Below are 18,732 nucleotides of genomic sequence, written 5' to 3'. Positions count from 1 at the left end.
TATCTGTGTATTGTTGGGTTTTGCATTTGTTTTGGGATTTAAATAGACATTTGCATAGACTGTTGGGAGTGCATTCCATTTGATGGCTAGCCAGAGTAGAAATTTACACTTTTTGTTAAGCAAAAACTATACAATATTGGTTGACCAGCACGTAGGGCCCGATTTGGGCTAGGTCTAAAAGCAGGGGGAAGTGATTTAGGCCTGGTTTGGCTAAAAAAACCAAGCCTGAACTATTTGCTTATTTAGCCAACCAAGCCATCAATCCAAGTAAACTGGGCTTTGACTTTATTTTCCTTTGGTTGGATGGAGGGATGAAATGGGCTTTTGACTTCTCAATAAGTCAATAGACCTAAGTTGTAGGATTATTGAAACCCAATAAGGCAATAATAGAGCTTATTTTTTCCGGCCAAACAAGGCCTTATAGTGGCCAGTGGGTAGGGATGGCAATGGGGAGGGTCGGGGGTGGATACCACTATCCCCGTCCCCGTCCCCGTCCCCGATCCCCGAACCCAAATCCCTCCCCATCCCCACTCCAATCCCCACCGGGGATTTATTTTTACCCTCCATCCCCGCCCCAAACGGGGAGCGGAGATCCCCGTGGGGAATCGGGGATCCAGAGTGATGGAGAGGACATTGTTGTGTATCGTAGTGTATATATCTGTGTATTGTTGGGTTTTGCATTTGTTTTGGGATTTGAATAGACATTTGCATAGACTGTTGGGAGTGCATTCCATTTGATGGCTAGCCAGAGTAGAAATTTACACTTTTTGTTAAGCAAAAACTATACAATATTGGTTGACCAGCACGTAGGGCCCGATCTGGGCTAGGTCTAATAGCAGGGGGAAGTGATTTAGGCCTGGTTTGCCTAAAAAAACCAAGCCTGAACTATTTGCTTATTTAGCCAACCAAGCCATCAATCCAAGTAAATTGGGCTTTGACTTTATTTTCCTTTGGTTGGATGGAGGGATGAAATGGGCTTTTGACTTCTCAATAAGTCAATAGACCTAAGTTGTAGGATTATTGAAACCCAATAAGGCAATAATAGAGCTTATTTTTTCCGGCCAAACAAGGCCTTATAGTGGCCAGTGGGTAGGGATGGCAATGGGGTGGGTCGGGGGTGGATACCACTATCCCCGTCCCCGATCCCCGAACCCAATTCGCTCCCCATCCCCGCCCCAATCCCCACCGGGGATTTATTTTACCCTCCATCCCCGCCCCAAACGGGGAGCGGGGATCCCCGTGGGGAATCGGGGATCCAAAGATCCAAAACTTTAAAAAAAAAAAAAGTCACCTGCCATAAAATACGAACCATGAAACTAAATTCAAAAAAAAAAAAAAACAATCTACGTTGCCATTACAAACCAAATGCCAAGGAAAACAGCCATAGTTGCTACCATAGTGCCATTACAAACCAAATTAAAATGAAAACAGTCATATTTGCTGCCGCAGTGCCATTACAAACCAAATTTAAATTAAAACAGTCACATAGTTGCTGTCATAGTGCATTACAAACCAAATTGAAATAAAAATAATTTCAAACAAACAAGACCAGTAGGCTAATGGGGCTGGGGATCGGAGACGTAAGTCTCTAGAGTGGCGACTGGGAAATGGGAAAACCCTAACTTATCTATATATATAGTAGGCTAGTAGGGCGGGGATATATATCTATATATATATATATATATATATATATATAAATATATATATATATATATATATATATATATATATAGTCCGTCTCCCGTAAGGACCACCTCATTTTAATAAAATGCGGACATCCCTTTCCCGATTGAATTTCGATGATCCGAGCCGCTCAATATGTTCAGAACTTGATTTTAAGGGTACCCGCGAGAAATCAACAAAAAAAATGACCGGGAAGGGTTTCATCCGAGCAGTTTTTGTTTATTTTTTATTGAACGGTTCAAACAAAAACTGCTCGGATGAAGCCCTTCCCGGTCATTTTTTTTTGCCGATTTCTCGTGAGTACCCTTAAAATCACGTTCTGAACACATTGAGCGGCTCGGTTCATCGGGATTCGATCGGAAAATGTGAGAAATGAGGAGGTCCGAATTTTAACTAAAATAAGGACTCCTTCATTTGAGACTGACTGTATATATATATATATATATATATATATATACACACACACACACACACATACATACAGTTAGGTTCAGATGAGGGATTCCGTTTTTTGCATTTCGTGCGGGACTCCCATCTCAGCCGTTGGATCTCATCCAACGGCTGGCGTTTTAAAGAGCATCTCGCGGATCTCAAGCGGTCGGGTCACGGGTAAAAAGAGTTCTCGCGGGTCATGGGCACGCACAAACGGATCCCTTATTTCTTTCTTTTCGTTTCACGCTGAAACAGAGAGAGAGAGAGAACAAGAAGAACACACAGCGACAAACTCAGACGATTTGGCGATTTCGACGAAGACTATGAAGAACTCAGACGATTTCGACGAAGAACACCACTAGGTCTCCCTCTCTTTCTATGTGTGTGTGTCTCTCTCGTTCCGTACGAGAACCAGAAACCCTAAACCGTTGTGTTCGAACACAAGAGAACGGAGAACGAAATCAATCTCCGACGAAGCCAGTTGACGAAGAAGAAGAACACCACAAGGTCTCTCTCTCTCTGTCTCTCTCGATCTCTCTCACTCTCTCTCTCTCTCTGTGGTTCCGTACAGAACCATAAAACCCTAACCCGTTGTGTTCCAACACAGGAGAACAAAGAACGATTTCGATCTCCGACAAAAATTTTTGATAGTTAAACCATAAACCCTAACCCGTTATATTCCCACTTCATGTGATGTAGTTAAATTTGATAGTTTGATGGGTATTATAAAAAATTGCAACACGGCAGTACATGTAGCTAGTCATTGGAAATTGTAATTGGTCATGGTTCTATGCATGAATTATTAGTTGGTGTATGACTAGATTATTTTTTGTTGCTTATAAATCGTAAACTATGCCACTAGCTATGGAATAGGCATGGTAGTTTACTGAATATGAATCTTGCCCTCTTGTACAGATCTCCCAATTATGTTGTATTCTGTTTGTTACTAGTTTTGCAGGCTCGTAAACCTGTTATGAGATCAGTTGAGAGGGTTCTTGTTCAAGTTAAACTAGTAACAAACAGAATACAACATAATTGGGAGATCTGTACAAGGGTGCAAGATTCATATTCAGTAAACAACCATGCCTATTCCATAGCTAGTGGGCATAGTTTACGATTTATAAGCAACAAAAAATAATCTAGTCATACACCAACTAATAATTCATGCGTAGAACCATGACCAATTACAATTTCCAATGACTAGCTACATGTACTGCCGTGTTGCAATTTTTTATAATACCCATCAAACTATCAAATTTAACTACATCACATGAAGTGTGGGAATATAACGGGTAAGGGTTTATGGTTTAACTATCAAAAAATTTCGTCAAAGATCGAAATCGTTCTTTGTTCTCCTGTGTTGGAACACAACGGGTTAGGGTTTTATGGTTCTGTACAGAACTAGAGAGAGAGAGAGAGAGAGAGAGAGAGAGAGAGAGAGAGAGTGATCCAGAGAGACAGAGAGAGAGACCTTGTGGTGTTCTTCTTCGTCGACTGGCTTCGTCGGAGATTGATTTCGTTCTCCGTTCTCCTGTGTTCGAACACAACGGGTTAGGGTTTTTGGTTCTCGTACGGAACGAGAGAGACACACACATAGAGAGAGAGAGAGACCTTGTGGTGTTCTTCGTTGAAATCGTCTGAGTTCTTCATAGTCTTCGTCGAAATCGCCAAAATCGTCTGAGTTCGTCGCTGTGTGTTCTTCTTGTTCTCTCTCTCTCTCTTTGTGTTTCAGCATGAAACAAAAAGTAAGAAATAAGGGATCCATTTGTGTGTGCCCATGACCCGCGAGAACTTTTTTTACCCGTGACCCGACCGCTTGAGATCCGTGAGATGCTCTTTGAAACGCCAGCCCATCCAACGGCTGAGATGGGAGTCCCGCACGAAATGCAAAAAACGGGATCCTTCATCTGAACCTATATACCCGACCGCTTGAGATCCGCGAGATGCTCTTTAAAATGCCAGCCGTTGGATGTCCAACGGCTGGCGTTTTAAAGAGCATCTCGCGGATCTCAAGCGGTCAGGTCATGAGTAAAAAGAGTTCTCGCGGGTCATGGGCACACACAAACGGATCCCTTAGAGCATCTCCAGCAATTCCTAGCCATTTGGGCTAGGAAATATGCCAGAAATTAAATTAGCTAGCCTCCAGCAAATACAATACCCCAGTAAACTAGCCTTTAGGCTATGCAAAGGAAAAGAAAAATGGTAACCTGCAAAAAAAACAAACGGTAACCCGCAAAAAAAAAACCTACAGCTATATCTCCGCCAGTTTTCTTCCACTTCACACAACTATATACATACTACTTTTTCCTTTCATCTATATTCTCCACCAACTTTCTTCCCAGACCATCTCAATTTTTTTTTTTTTTATCTTATTAACCTTTACTCTTTCCCATATTTGCTCTCATTTTCACAATCATCTCAATCTTAATTTTGTCGATACGTCATTTCGTCTTTCTAAATTATGTCTCGCAATGCTCTACTAAATTTTCTCCTTCTTGACTCAGACGACGATGATTTGGAGATACTTACCGTAATTGCTATGGAAGAAGAACGACTAAAAAGTGAGAGAGAAGTAGTGCGACATCGTGGTTCTGTTCATGGTCGCATATATATTGATCGTGGAACTATCCTTGGCCATGAAAGGATTTTTCGCGACTATTTTGCGGAACCACCCGTTTATCCTCCCAAGTACTTTTGAAGGAGGTTTCGTATGAGGCGTCTTCTTTTTCTCCATATTCAAGCTGCGGTAGAAGCACATGATCCATACTTTGTCCAAACAAGAAATGCTGCCGGAAAGCTCGGCTTGTCTTCACTTTAAAAGATCACAGCAGCAATTCGAATCCTTGTTTATGGGGTATCGGCTGATTTTTTAGATGAGATTGTGAGGATAGGGGAAAGCAACGCATTAAAGTCTAAAGAGATTTGTCATAGAGGTGATTGAGATTTTTTCTGATGAATACTTAAGGTCACCCACTAGCGATGACATTGCTAGATTGCTAGCAGTTGGTGAACGTGGATTTCCTGGGATGTTGGGAAGTATTGATTGTATGCATTGGAAATGGAAGAATTGTCCAACGGCATGGAAAGGAATGTATAGTGGCCCTATTCGCGAACCAACAGTTATTCTGGAAGCGGTAGCGTCGTATGACCGATGGATATGGCATTCATATTTTGGATTACCGGGAGGTAATAATGACATCAACGTGTTAGAAAGATCATCGGTCTTTACTGAATTGGCCCAAGGACGTGCTCCTCCAGCCAACTACTCGATCAATGGTCATAACTATACGATGGGATATTATCTAGCAGATGGTATATATCCTCGGTGGTCTACATTTGTGAAAACAATTCCACATCCGCAAGGAAACAAAAAGAAATATTTCGCAGCAGCCCAAGAATCAGCAAGGAATGATGTAGAGTGTGCATTTGGAGTGCTTCAAGCTCGTTTTGCGGTTATACGTCAACCGGCACGTTTTTGGGGACGTAGCATGCTCAAAGTTGTTATGAAAGCATGCATAATAATGCATAACATGATCATTGAGGATGAGCGAGAAGATGATGTACAAGACTTTGAATATGAAAGGAATGATGGACCTCTCCCCGAACCAGTATCGCATGAGCATACAACGGAACTTATGGAGTTCATTCGACGCCAACACATTATTCGAAATAGAGAAACTCACTCCCAACTTCAATCAGACCTCGTCGAGCACTTATGGAAGCGACATAGCCAGTCATAGGAATTTGGAGTAGTTAATATCATTAATGCAATTATGTAATCTCATTTGTGCAAGTATTTAATCCCATTTATGCAATCAAGTAATCTCATTTATGCAATGGATAGCAAGGTGAAGTATTTGATTGAGGAGTGGTACAATGTCCCCTTTGTTTTCAAGCTCTGCCTTATGTACGATATTAAAGGAAGTCTGAAAGTAACGTGGTACATGAATCTGTGATTATCCTTCTGGTAAAATGTTTGAACAGGAAAGAAGCAAACTAAGGAAAGAAAAGGAGAACAAACCAGACCAAATGCTAGCATTTGTGGTCACGAAACCATTTGTCAGATATGTTAGAGCAGGAGGCAGTAGCACCTCCACAGAACATTACCATAAGGACAGGGTTTAACAAATGTACTTAATAAATCAGTGTTTGGATGTAGTTGTCACCGTGGAAGAACATGTAATGTTAGGACATTCTAGTTGCAAAAGAACAAGCCATAGCATGACCAATAAAATGTGTACACGTTGGGGCTGGACACTACGGATTGAATACTCAGAATTTTACAGACTTCGCAATGGATCCCTCAAGAGATGACTATAAGACCACCTGTTATGTAGAGACCACAACAAATCAGTGCAAGAAATCACCCTCACTAAAAAAAGTTTGCTACTATACAATATAAATATCTACAAAATTACAACTACAGTAATGCATATCCTTCTATAAAGTTTAAAATCACATAAATAACCAAGAATATGGGACGTATGGAGTAGTACCCACACATATATCTTAAGTGGTCGCTAATATGTATATTATCCATGAATAATTAAAACTAATAGAAACTGACACTAACTTAGAAAAGAATGAAACCAACACTACTTCTACATCCTTAATAGATGATCCATTAGAAAACAAACAGAAATGCAAAAGTGACAAGTTTGGTACTAGTAAATCCCCCAAAAATACGTTTGGCAATTATGAAGTGACACTCCATCGTGTCCTCATACATGTCTCACTTAAGACATGAGTGTCCCAGATATGCAATAACATTAATTGCACGAGCAACTTGGCGTGTCCCATATGTATCTTGGCGTGTCCATGGCGAGTTTGACATAGAAACAATGACAATGTAGGCATGTTCGTGCTTCATAGCACCCTTATGTAGAACAAGGATTCCCTATGCAGTTAGTAATTCTACAAGAAATCAACCACCAACGACAATCTGATCAGTAGTCTAAACAAACTCCCTATGCTTAATTCGGAACCAGCTGGTCCAGTGTTTTATAGGCATATACATCCGGATTTATTAATCTCATGCATTGACTAAATTCCCTCTTTGCAGCAAGACTATTTCTGGTCACGTCCAACCATGTCCATAATTAGTCCTCTCTCCCAAATTACCCAATTGTTTCTCTCCACCCCAAACTTGATTTTAGACGGTAAAACATAAATATACAATAAGTCTAGGAACAATCTTACAAGCCACTTCCCGACCACTTCTCTCTCACATATTTGTATGGGGCCTTATTAATTATGGGGGCCGACACATATGTGAGAGATGAGTGGTCAGTAGGAGTGTACGTAGCATTGTTGCTAACTGAGCCATAATGACAATCTGACACTAATCCTAAACAAAACAGAGAACCCAACAAATATTATTCATGGAATAAGCTCAATGAGCAGGGTCCCCTTCAAACCAATAGTTGGGGCACCGAACTCATAAATCATACAATTATTAAGAAAATTCAATTTTATTCATTCCACGATTTGGCTTAATCTGGATTTGCCGTTCTTTAACCCTTGTAGGGAATTGTGGTAACCCTAGTTTTACATGTAATTTAGGTACCAATTCTATAACTATGATCTAATTCACACAAGTAATCTTCTCCGATTTCATACCCCAGATGAACAAATTAATCACAGAATCTAAACCTAAATCATGAAGTTGAAATTAATTTCGGCAGAGAGAGAGAGGGGGGAATACCTGGTCGATCTTGAGGATGAAAAATCTCCACAACTCTAGAGTATAGAGGAAAAAGAGAAAGAACTTCGCGCGGGAAAGCGAGAGCGGCGTTTCATCGCGCGGGAGATGACAAATCCAGGGGAGGAGAGAGGAAAAAGATGAAGAAATCGACAGAGCGAGGCTGAAATACCTCGCTCGAATGAGTGAGGCACTATAGCACCACGCCAGTTCGTCCAAGGTGAAGCGAGTCTGCTGGTTTTGCTCTTTTTGTGCATTGGCAAGCTATTTAAGCTAAATATTCCAATTGGCTATGCAGTTGGAGATGCTCTTATTTCTTTCTTTTTGTTTCACGCTGAAACACAGAGAGAGAGAGAACAAGAAGAACACACAGCAACGAACTCAGACGATTTCGACGAAGAACGCCACAAGGTCTCTCTCTCTCTCTCCCCACTGGAAACCGTTTATTCCAAACCCCCAAAATTTTCTGGGTTCAAAAAATTGGGGAAAGTGCAAATTTTTGTGCTCTCTCTCTCTAGCTCATTCTCTTTCTCCTCCTCCTCATGTCGATTAGAGCTTTTTCAATGTCGATTAGAGCTTTTTTTTTCTTCTCTGTTAGTCGAAATCTATGACTTAGGGTTTGAATCTCTCATTCCAAATCGACATGGGGTAATCTGTAATTCAGAAAATTTACTTGAAAAGTGTCCATACATCATTTTGGAAGAACTCTAAATGTTCATTAACCATCTGTTTGTCCTGTGGTGAGATATTATCTTTTTTAGAAAAAAATAAAACTTTTTCGTATTTTTGGTATTTCCTGCAGCGAAACCTAAAAGTCGAGAAATAATATTGCCAAAAGAAAATATTTTTGGTGGTGAACAAGGAATAAGTTGATTTTGGACTAGTACCACACCACACAAACGACCCCCACTTTTGCCAAATAAGCTATTGCTGCAAGGCCATGTGGTATTCATTTCAATTTATAAACCATCAGGAGTATTCATTTCCATTTCTTTGTTGTCATGAACATAATGCATCCAAAAAACTATAGAATGATTCATTGATTCTGTAGAAGACTAGCTGTATATTTGTGCTTGTTGTCGTTGATCTGTGGCCAGAAATGGAACAAGAAGATAATGTCAGCATCAATCCAACCCCCTTTACAAATTTTTGTAGTTTCGTAGCTACTTGGTAGTTTCATAGCAATGGCCAAACATTCTGTGGACTGGAATGAACAAATTTCTGTAGACTCAAGTAATTGTGTTTCTTGTGTTGTAAGACATTGAATCTATTGACATGTTTAGATGCTTGAAGATGATTTAGATGCTATATTCTAAAATAATTTCTTCCGTAGTCTAACTCAATCACCACTGGAGTTGGAAAGCTCACAAGCTTATTTTATTTGTAGGTGTTGACTGTTGAGTTGGAAAGCTCCAGACCAAGGCCACGAAGTCTCCAAGAACTTGTTTTGTTGATGCATAGCGAAATTGGTGCAGGGAAGATTGTTGTACTACGTTAGGGAACCAGTAAAAATCAGGACTTGTATTTTGTTGCTTTGATCAATGTATTTCCGATTTCTAATATAAGTTTTAGTTTGATTATAAAAGATGATCAACTTATGTTATGGAGTGATGTTATGGAGAGATAGAGAGATAGAGCTATGTTATGGAGTTATGTTGTTATGAATTGTGAACATTTGCAAACATTTGCTTTATTCAATTCCAGTTGCTCTCTTGTGGGTCTCTCATTGCACCTTTTTTTTTTTTGTATTCTTGAATTTTAGTGGAGGAGAAACAAGCAAAATGGGGTCAAAAATTGGGGATGAGCTAGGAAGGGCTGTGTGTTGTGTAGTTTTATCATGGCCAGCAATCAAGGTCAATTAGATAGTAAGGGTAGAGAGTATTTGATAAAAGAATCAATTCGGTCTTCTTCTGCCTATTAAGTTTTATAACTATGATCACATTCGGGATATTTTATTACAAGGTTTGGGGTTTTTGATGTACTCCATCATGTTTTGCTCGTCCTTGAATGATTTTGATCGACTGAACATGATGAAAGATTGTAGGTTTCTGATCCATAGACATCCTGAAATGAAAGAGTGCAGGGTGTTCTCAAGAGTGACTTAAAGCAATTTGTTCTCTAATTTGTTCAAAATTTACACTAACAGGTACACAAAATACAGATTCTGGATAAACCAGTACAGAAATACAGATTCCACATGGTTAATTTAAGAGTGTTGCTATAGGTACATACACTCATGTACATACATCAGGTACATACACACTTTAAATCCGTATTAAGTCTTACAAAAAAGATCCGAACCGCTCATTTTGTTCAGAATAGTTTGTTTATGATTTCTATGAAAACTTAACTCAACCTGATATCGGTGAAGGTGTTTACTAAACATCCATTTTTGCTACAGAATCTAGGCCTGAATTCTAAAGCAAAGTTGGATGTATCGTAAACGCCTTTACCGATATAAGGGTTGAGTTGATTTTTTACGAGGATTGTAAATAAACTATTTTGAACAAAATGAGCGGTTCGGATCATTTTTATAAGACCCGAGACAGGTCTAAAGTGCGTATGTACGTGATGTATATACATAAATGTATGTACCCATAGACTTTCCGGTTAATTTAAGAGAGCAAATACAGTAAAAAAAAAAAAAAACCCAGAATGCACTACCTTCTTCTTTCTATTCCACTAACTTTGAACAATACAAATAAATACACCAGAGTCAGAAACCCTTTAAAAAAACTTGGACACAATGAAAAACTTTTGGTCTTTTCCCCGTAGAAGTCGGACAAAGCAGCATAAGAACAGCAGTTCACAACATTTCTTGCGATTTGCTCACGCAGTGGCTGACTTTCTTCCTGAATTCATCTCTCCTCTCTCCAATCTTTCTGCAATCAGGCAAATAAAGGGAGTAAGAATATGGGTTGGTGACAAATTGAGGCAAACTAAAACAAATGAAAAAAAACAATAAGGCATAAAAAACAGAACAATTGAGCACAAAACATCTTCGGGAATGACTTCGGTATTTCCGGTCATTTTGGGGACACCGTAACTTTTGGCATAACAAAACCATTATGAGTATAACCAAAACCTATTATGAGCATAACCAAAACCATTATGAGCATAACAGAACAATAGCAAAGCATAACTTATTTGTTATGCCTTGGTTGGGTTTGGTTATGCCTTGGTTGGTTTTTTGGATATTTCTTGGTTATACCTTATTTGGGTTCGGTTATGCTTGTAATGGGTTTTAGTTATGCTCATAATGGTAAAGTTATGTCAAAAATTACGGTGTCCCCAAAATGACCGGGGACACTATAGCATCATCCAACATCTTCATGTTAACTTGAACAAGAACCCTCTCAACTGATCTCATAACAGGTTTACATGCCTGCAAAACTAGTAACAAATAGAATACAACAGAATTGGAAGATCTGTACAAGAGTGCAAGATTCATATTCAGTAAACTACCATGCCTATTCCATAGCTAGTGGGCATAGTTTACGATTTATAAGCAACAAAAAATAATCTAGTCATACACCAACTAATAATTCATGCATAGAACCATGACCAATTACAATTTCCAATGACTAGCTACATGTACTGCCGTGTTGCAATTTTTTATAATACCCATCAAACTATCAAATTTAACTACATCACATGAAGTGTGGGAATATAACGGGTTAGGGTTTATGGTTTAACTATCAAAAATTTTCGTTGGAGATCGAAATCGTTCTTCGTTCTCCTGTGTTTGAACACAACGGGTTAGGGTTTTATGGTTCTGTACGGAACCACAGAGAGAGAGAGAGTGAGAGATCGAGAGAGATAGTGAGAGAGACCTTGTGGTGTTCTTCTTCTTCGTCGACTGGCTTCGTCGGAGATTGATTTCGTTCTCCATTCTTTTGTGTTCAAACACAACGGGTTAGGGTTTCTGGTTCTCGTACGGAACGAGAGAGACACACACATAGAGAGAGAGAGAGAGAGACCTTGTGGTGTTCTTCGTCAAAATTGTCTGAGTTCTTCGTAGTCTTCGTCGAAATCGCCAAAATCGTCTGAGTTCGTCGCTGTGTGTTCTTCTTGTTCTCTCTTTCTGTGTTTCAGCGTGAAACGAAAAGAAAGAAATAAGGGATCCGTTTGTGTGTGCCCATGACCCGCGAGAACTCTTTTTACCCGTGACCCGACCGCTTGAGATCCGTGAGATGCTCTTTAAAACACCAGCCGTTGGATGAGATCCAACGGTTGAGATGGGAGTCCCGCACGAAATGCAAAAAACGGGATCCCTCATCTGAACCTAACTGTGTGTGTGTATATATATATAGTAGGCTAGTAGGGCGGGGTGGGGATGGGGCGGGTACTACCTCATATCCACCCTCTACCCGTTCCTCACTTTTTTTTTGAAAATTATCCCCATACCCTACCCGATCCCCAAATAATCCCCGAATCCCCTACCCATTCGGGGCGGGGAACGGGATAGGTCGGGTCGGGTCGGGTGGAATTGCCATCCCTACTAGTGGGTCCGTGAAGCTTTACTAACCATAACCAATTGTGATTAGCAAAATTATAACCTAATGTTGTCCATGCAAAAAAAAAAAAAAAGGTAAAAAGAAATGAGAGGGATAAGAAAGATAAAATGAACTAAAGATGCTAAAAAGAAGAATTATCCTGTTTTGATTGGGCATTGGAGTTAACAAATGTCGTACCGAAAAAAATTCAAAGCAGAAGTAATTCCATCACCCTTCATTTTCCATTTCAAAATCAAATAAAAGCCTCTATAACATTGAGATTGTTTTAATTTTTGGCCATTTCTTGTTATGTCATGTTTAAGTAATTCTAATTTGACTACTGTACTTGATAATGTAACACTTTATTAAGTGCTAAACTTTAAAAACCTATAGCTTTCATAGGGCCATATTGAAAAATATAATACTTTCACGTGTGTGGTATTTTTTTTTTTTTTGACCACCTAAAATTAATCACTAAAGAAGAACAATTACGTGACAAGTACAGGAAAATTTTAATTTTTGAGAGCCACATTGGAAAATATTTCAGTGTTTTCCGACTATAAAACAAGTGTTTTCCTTTTCGTTTTTTTGGTTACAGTTTATAGCATACTTTTTGGTTACAAACAAGTGCTTTCGGACAATAACAATTTGCAATTGGACTACGTTAACTAGAACTAATTATTTAAGAGGACAATTTACAAATTCAAAAGGTTGAAGGGTCAAAGTAAAAATTGGCTTACACTTTTAAGGACACAAAGTGTAATTTTATGGTTGTGGTAGTATATGGTATTGTCTAGGGTTTACATTCCCGGTAGCGGAGGAGTATATACTCTAGGGTTTGCAATTTCGGCGAGAGAGAGAGAGAGAGCTTGCATTTGCTTCCGGCCGTCACAATCTCCTTCCAATCTCGACAATGGTAAGATCCCTCTTTCCTCATCCCTTGTTTCTCTTCTCCATCCGTTTACTCTCTCACTCTTTAGATCTCTCTGTGTTCATGTATATATCTGTATACATCTCAGTTCATGAGCATAACTTGATCGTCTTTTTTCAGATTATTTCAGAGAAGAACCGCAGAGAGATGTCCAAGTACCTCTTTCAAGGTCTGTATACATCTCGGTTCGTGTGTGTGTGTGTGTGTGTGTGTGTGTGTGTGTGTGTGTACACTTATAGGCTATAGGTATAGATAAATGAATCCAAGGGGCAACCGCAGCTCATAAATCATGAAATGTGTCGAGGTCTGTATGTTTAACCGGATATGAGCATTTGGTTGGACTATATAGCTGAATTTAACCACATATCCTTTAATTGATTAAAACTTTTATAATCCGTATTAAACATCCATCAGATGTGTTTTTTTTTACAAAATATGGGTTACTACTATACCTTGGTTTCATCTATTGATCAGATGGAATTATATATCTTATGAGATTGTACATCCCATCGCTGTTAATCCCGTCCAACTCCAACAAGCAGGCCCTAAAACTATGAAAAATATATCGTGAGATAATCTTGAAGCTTTAGGTTCACACTCCCATATTAGAGTAGTTTGGATCCCTAAAGTTGTGATCGTGTATCCATCACTGTGTGCATGTATCTGTTCGCAAAATCATGTGTAAATCGCACACATTTTCGTTGTTCTCTGTATATGCAGAGGGTGTGTGTTATGCGAAGAAAGATTACAATCTCGCCAAGCACCCGGAAATCGATGTCCCAAACCTGCAAGTGATCAAGCTGATGCAGAGCTTCAAATCGAAGGAGTATGTGAGGGAGACATTCGCTTGGATGCACTACTATTGGTACTTGACAAATGATGGCATTGAATTTCTGAGGACATACCTCAACTTGCCATCTGAGATCGTTCCCAACACCCTGAAAAGGGCAGCTCGTCCTGTTCCTGCTGGTGGTCGGCCTGGTGGCCCCCCTGGCGATCGCCCACGGTAATATGACATTTGCAAGTTTCTTTGGTTAAGTATAATGGATCCTAATATAGTTCTATTGTGAAATTTTAATTTTAATTTTAATTCGTGTTTTGAAGTTTCACTTGTCAGTCTCAGTTGTTTCCATTCTTGAGCGTTTTAGGTGTTGCTGGTGTTGCAACAACTCATTTCTAACGGGATTGTTTGATTGGAGTTTGTTTGGACGTGATTACTTGGTGAGATAAATAGATAACAGGTTGCAGCTTGTATGATGTATCACGGGGTTAGGCTACAGGTCGGGTTTGGATGCAAGTGCGTATCTTAGGAGTCGAAACCTATTGTGCTTTCTTATGTTTTAGTCTCTTTGAGAAGATAATTATTTTTTTTATATAACATTTTCCGACAGTGAGGCAGTGTTCTAAAAGTCGGCCTGGCTGACTCGATTAGGGGGCTAGGTGGTCATTAGTCGCTGGGATGATGAAGCGGGAATTAGTGGGTGACTAGTTGGAAAGTCGGGATTAGTCAAAAGTCGGATACTAGTCGGCGTGTTATTTTGATTTTTTCAAAACTTTCGGGTAAAATATGTAATACTAAAAGGTACAAGGGGTGATTGTTTTTAAAATAAAATTAAAATGTATACTGAAAATCCAGATTACATACGTCAGTTTCTACCATTACAGAAAACCCTAACGGTCACAATGCTTCAACGTTTTGAATTTGCAGTGGTCCGCCTAGATTTGACGGAGATAGGTCAAGGTTTAATGATCGTGAGGGCTACCGTGGAGCTCCAAGAGGTGGTCCGCCTGGCGAGTATGGTGGTGACAAGGGAGGAGCTCCAGCTGAATACCAACCTTCCTTCAACGTAATCTCTCTCTCTCTCTCTCTCTCTCTCTCTCTCTCTCTCTCTCTCTCTCATATCATGGAGTTATAGGTAAATGTTCAGTTGCGGAGTGAATTTTAATAGGTTTATAAGTTTTACTTGACTGTTGTACAATAAATGGTAATGTGATAATCTTTTGCATGTGACAAATGTTCGATTCCTAACCTGTTATACCATTGGATCATTTTAAGTGTGGATTTATCGGTGGATAAACTTTTGGTGGTAAATGGATGCTTCAGCTATGGGTTGGCTTATCTAGTATGCCTCTTTTGGGTTTTCAAGAACAACTCTCCAAGTCATCTACTCAACAATACGTTGAGCCTAGATGAGTTCCTCAATTAAATGGTTTGTAATGTACTATGGAAGTTTCTGAACTTCAGTGCATCTGAGCTTCTTTTTGAAACTTTTGTTGACTTGTTTGATAGTTAAGAGTGGCTTCTAATGGTCAACAGTTTGAAGATTGCATTAGTTTTTCCAAAAATCAACATGAAGTGTGCATTATGGGGTATGTCTAGTTTACTTTGGAGTACAAACCTTACCTCTCCATAAATTTGCAAAAGAGGTTTTAGTATTGTGAACTCGAGCACTTGAGTCATTCCTAAAGTGTTAATTTAGAGAAAGATATTCGTACTTTTGGAGTAATAGTAGACTCGTTTCGATTGTCAAAAGGTCGATGGCATTAGTATAGTTTATTTCTTCACTATACTGTCATAATTCACTTTTCAATATTCTATTGTGTTCAATTCTCTTGATGTGCATATGCAGAGGCCTGCATTCGGTCGCGGTGGTGGCAGTTTTGGTGCAGGGCCTGCTCATGGAAGTATCGAGTAAAGGAAGACTGGCATAATTGAGTTGTTGCTGGGAAGGGAAGTGACTGAGAAATTTTGAACGTTCTAGTGCTCTTAAATACGCTAAATTACTTCATTGGTGCTCTGTTCTTTTTGGCTGTTGAGAGATGTTGGACTTGTGAGGTAGTTTCTCATGCTGTTTGTGCGAGCTACTTAGTTTACTTATTCAGCTTAGATTTTGGCTTTGGAGATGATTAATAGTTATGGATTTTCTTATTGTTGATTTTAAGCTGAACAGACATGCATGTGACAGTCATTGAATTGGATGCATGCTTTATGGGTTGTCTGTAGTTTTCGTTTCCCATGTGTTTTGGAATAAAAACAATGGGAAGTTTGTATGGAATGCTTGATTTGCCCTGTTTTTGATTGCGGAAAAAAAAAAAAAGCTTTTGAGAATTCAAAAATATGCTTTTGTGTATTTCTTGCAAAATGGATTTTTTTTTGTATGTTGATGTTTAAGAGTTGAAATTTTATTGCCCAAACAAGTGAAAGAGTAAGAGCATCTCCAATACGCTAAGCTAATGAGGATCTCACTTTGATGAGCCCAAACCCAAAATACCCATTTGCAGCAGACTGGCTCCATGCTCGGGGAATTGGTTGTCTGCTACAGTATCTCGCTAGTACCAGCGAGGTACGGCTCCCTCACTTCGGATATTTCTCTCTTTCCCACTTTGAATCTTGCAACTTTCGGAGCCGGATTGCACGACAACGATGGTGGAAAACAGATCGGCAATGGAAAAATTAAACTCCACGGAAATGATGGCACGACAACGATGGTGGAAACGAGATCGGCAATGGAAAAATTGAACTCCACGGAAATGATGGTGGCCTAATCGAACTCGACGGTGGCGGAAACGAACCACTTGACAAAGCGTTAGTATGGGTTAGTGGGTTTCGCTGTCGTTTTCAATTTGTGGGTTGTGGGTTATCAATTATTTTGTTGATTCGTGCTATCGGTTTGTGGTTACTTTGTAAATTTGGAAAGATTTGAGTCAGAATTCTGGGTGGGAGCTATGTGGACTAAATTTGAATCATGTGACTTGGGTTTGAAATAGGGAGTAATAAATATTGTCCAGCTGAAAGAGTGACCGATAAAGGGAAATGACGAGTTCTCGGGTCAACTGACTGGAAGAAATGTAAAGTACCTGATTAAAACTTGCAAAGGACAAGGGAAAAACTTACTACTAAAGGATACATTCATAATTGCCAGCTTTCTTCGACTCCAGACCAAACACGCCCTTGTCAGCATCTCGCAGGCACAACCAACCCAACTCCAGCCAGCCACTGATGGTGAAACCCAAAACCATGGCCCCATCGTCCAGACAGGAACATGGCGCAGGCCCAGCTTGCAACAAGAACAACCACCACCACAACACATGAGGACCGAGGAGGCTTCCCACTGCCAGTTGGATATTTGAACCAAATTAGCAAGGCAATTGTGCTCCACTTCACATGGCCATCCAATTTCAGAGCTGGCAGTGATGCTAACGCATTCCTAGTACTTTATGGCTTTTTGGTCTGCCATGCATATCCAGCCCATGAGGCAGAGATTATTCATTGTGTGACAGGGCCCACAAATGTGTGGTGGTTCAATGAGAGCTAGCTTTTGGTACCAAGCTCTCCCCCGGATGCGTTGTCCCGGTACACTCACTACCAACAGCACGATGTGGTGAGAAATGTCGAATACACTTTTAACACCCGAGACAATGTCCAATCCGAGCGGGTGTGGACTTTGAGCCATTACAATACCACACAAGCACTGTCCCTTGTGTTGTCGGGTCGTAGCACCTTAATCAGGTTGCTGCTCACTTCAACCTTTTCCGAAGTGTAAGGATTTTTTGAGATTAATAGTCAAAAGGCATCCTCATCCTACAAAACTTTATGGATTTTCTGGTTGCCTATGCGACCATTTTCTGGGATACTGCAGCAAGATTCTTGACTCTTGAAACCTGGTCGTGAGACTAGGAGTCTAAAATAAGGACCATGGCGTGAACTTGATCCGGTGCCAAGACATAGCTAACTAATCAGCACGAAAGCACAGTGAATAACGCACAAGCTGCACGAAAGCACAGTGAATCACGCACAAGCTGCGCGAAAGCATGTAAAACGTAATGCAGATCCCAGTAATGTTTCAGAATGAAAAATCAATCAATGGGTCATACAATTCTTGTAACTGATGAATCTATCATTTATATATACAAATTCATTGTAAATCTCTTACAACAACCAAGCGTATGACAATGCAGATTACCATTTAATAGGAATTGAAGGGCATAAAGCTAGGGTACTAACGCAAAGGAAAAGATGAGTAAATAAAGCTTAAACAATGAATTGACGAAAACCAAACCATTTGTCACATTTTCCATAAGGTTATCTGTGTCTAGTTGGATTGTCATGTCTCCTACTACTATCACCTTCACTTGTATCCGAAGCATCTTCACCAAATTGCTTATCACCTACTTTTGAAGCACTGCGATTCCCTTCCTTATGACCGCGATGGGAACTCCCAATTCGTCTTTCCTGCAAATCAAGCAAAGAAAACAAAACTGGATATATGCCTGGGATTCAGCAGAAAATCTTTACTTTTAATTGTAGTTTCTTGTAGTTTTGGCCGTTCAAAAAAAAAGTTTCTTGTAGTTTTGACGATATGTAAATCTCAGTGACAAGATTTTGAAATGAAGACATACATCGCGAAATAGCAAATCATCTGCCTCGAGCATGTGAATCACGTGTCCCATTTTGGGCCTCTTGTGCGCATCAGGATCCACACATCTAA

At 39.8% G+C, this 18,732-nt stretch overlaps 2 protein-coding genes and 1 long non-coding RNA gene across 4 annotated transcripts in view; 2 read left to right on the top strand and 1 right to left on the bottom strand.

Annotated features, from left to right (window-relative positions):
* The first annotated feature begins 2,155 nt into the window (after positions 1-2,155).
* On the top strand, positions 2,156-9,542 carry LOC131334608 (uncharacterized). The gene is made up of 2 exons (XR_009202222.1): positions 2,156-2,477; positions 9,204-9,542. It is a non-coding gene; the product is annotated as an uncharacterized LOC131334608 (long non-coding RNA).
* Positions 9,543-13,084: 3,542 nt separating this feature from the next.
* Positions 13,085-16,299, top strand: LOC131334589 (small ribosomal subunit protein eS10z-like). Its single transcript, XM_058369698.1, has 5 exons — positions 13,085-13,228; positions 13,364-13,412; positions 13,964-14,249; positions 14,952-15,090; positions 15,874-16,299. Exons 1-5 carry the CDS (start codon positions 13,226-13,228, stop codon positions 15,937-15,939), a joined length of 543 nt encoding a protein of 180 aa, XP_058225681.1. The 5' UTR covers positions 13,085-13,225; the 3' UTR covers positions 15,940-16,299.
* A 1,821-nt stretch (positions 16,300-18,120) lies between these two features.
* Positions 18,121-18,732, bottom strand: part of LOC131334560 (probable serine/threonine-protein kinase At1g01540) — a 3,705-nt gene continuing 3,093 nt past the window's right edge. For both annotated transcript variants that reach the window (XM_058369643.1, XM_058369652.1), the window contains exons 6-7: positions 18,644-18,732; positions 18,121-18,476 (exon numbers count right to left, since the gene is read on the bottom strand). The exon at positions 18,644-18,732 is cut by the window's right edge and continues 121 nt beyond it. In XM_058369643.1, the coding sequence (XP_058225626.1) occupies positions 18,327-18,476; positions 18,644-18,732 (239 nt within the window). In that variant the 3' untranslated portion in view covers positions 18,121-18,326. The remainder of the gene's footprint in view (positions 18,477-18,643) is intronic.

The sequence above is a fragment of the Rhododendron vialii genome, chromosome 1a (genome assembly GCF_030253575.1).
Source record: "Rhododendron vialii isolate Sample 1 chromosome 1a, ASM3025357v1".
NCBI lineage: Eukaryota > Viridiplantae > Streptophyta > Magnoliopsida > Ericales > Ericaceae > Rhododendron > Rhododendron vialii.
Note: the sequence above shows the minus strand (reverse complement) of the source record. Positions and strands in the feature narration are given on the sequence as shown.

What these genes read in the sequence shown, in the direction of transcription:
- LOC131334589 (XM_058369698.1), top strand. An exon ending in CCCCCTGGCGATCGCCCACG is followed by an intron (nt 14,250 to 14,951) that starts GTAATATGACAT and finishes TTGAATTTGCAG; the next exon opens with TGGTCCGCCTAGATTTGACG. An exon ending in AATACCAACCTTCCTTCAAC is followed by an intron (nt 15,091 to 15,873) that starts GTAATCTCTCTC and finishes GTGCATATGCAG; the next exon opens with AGGCCTGCATTCGGTCGCGG.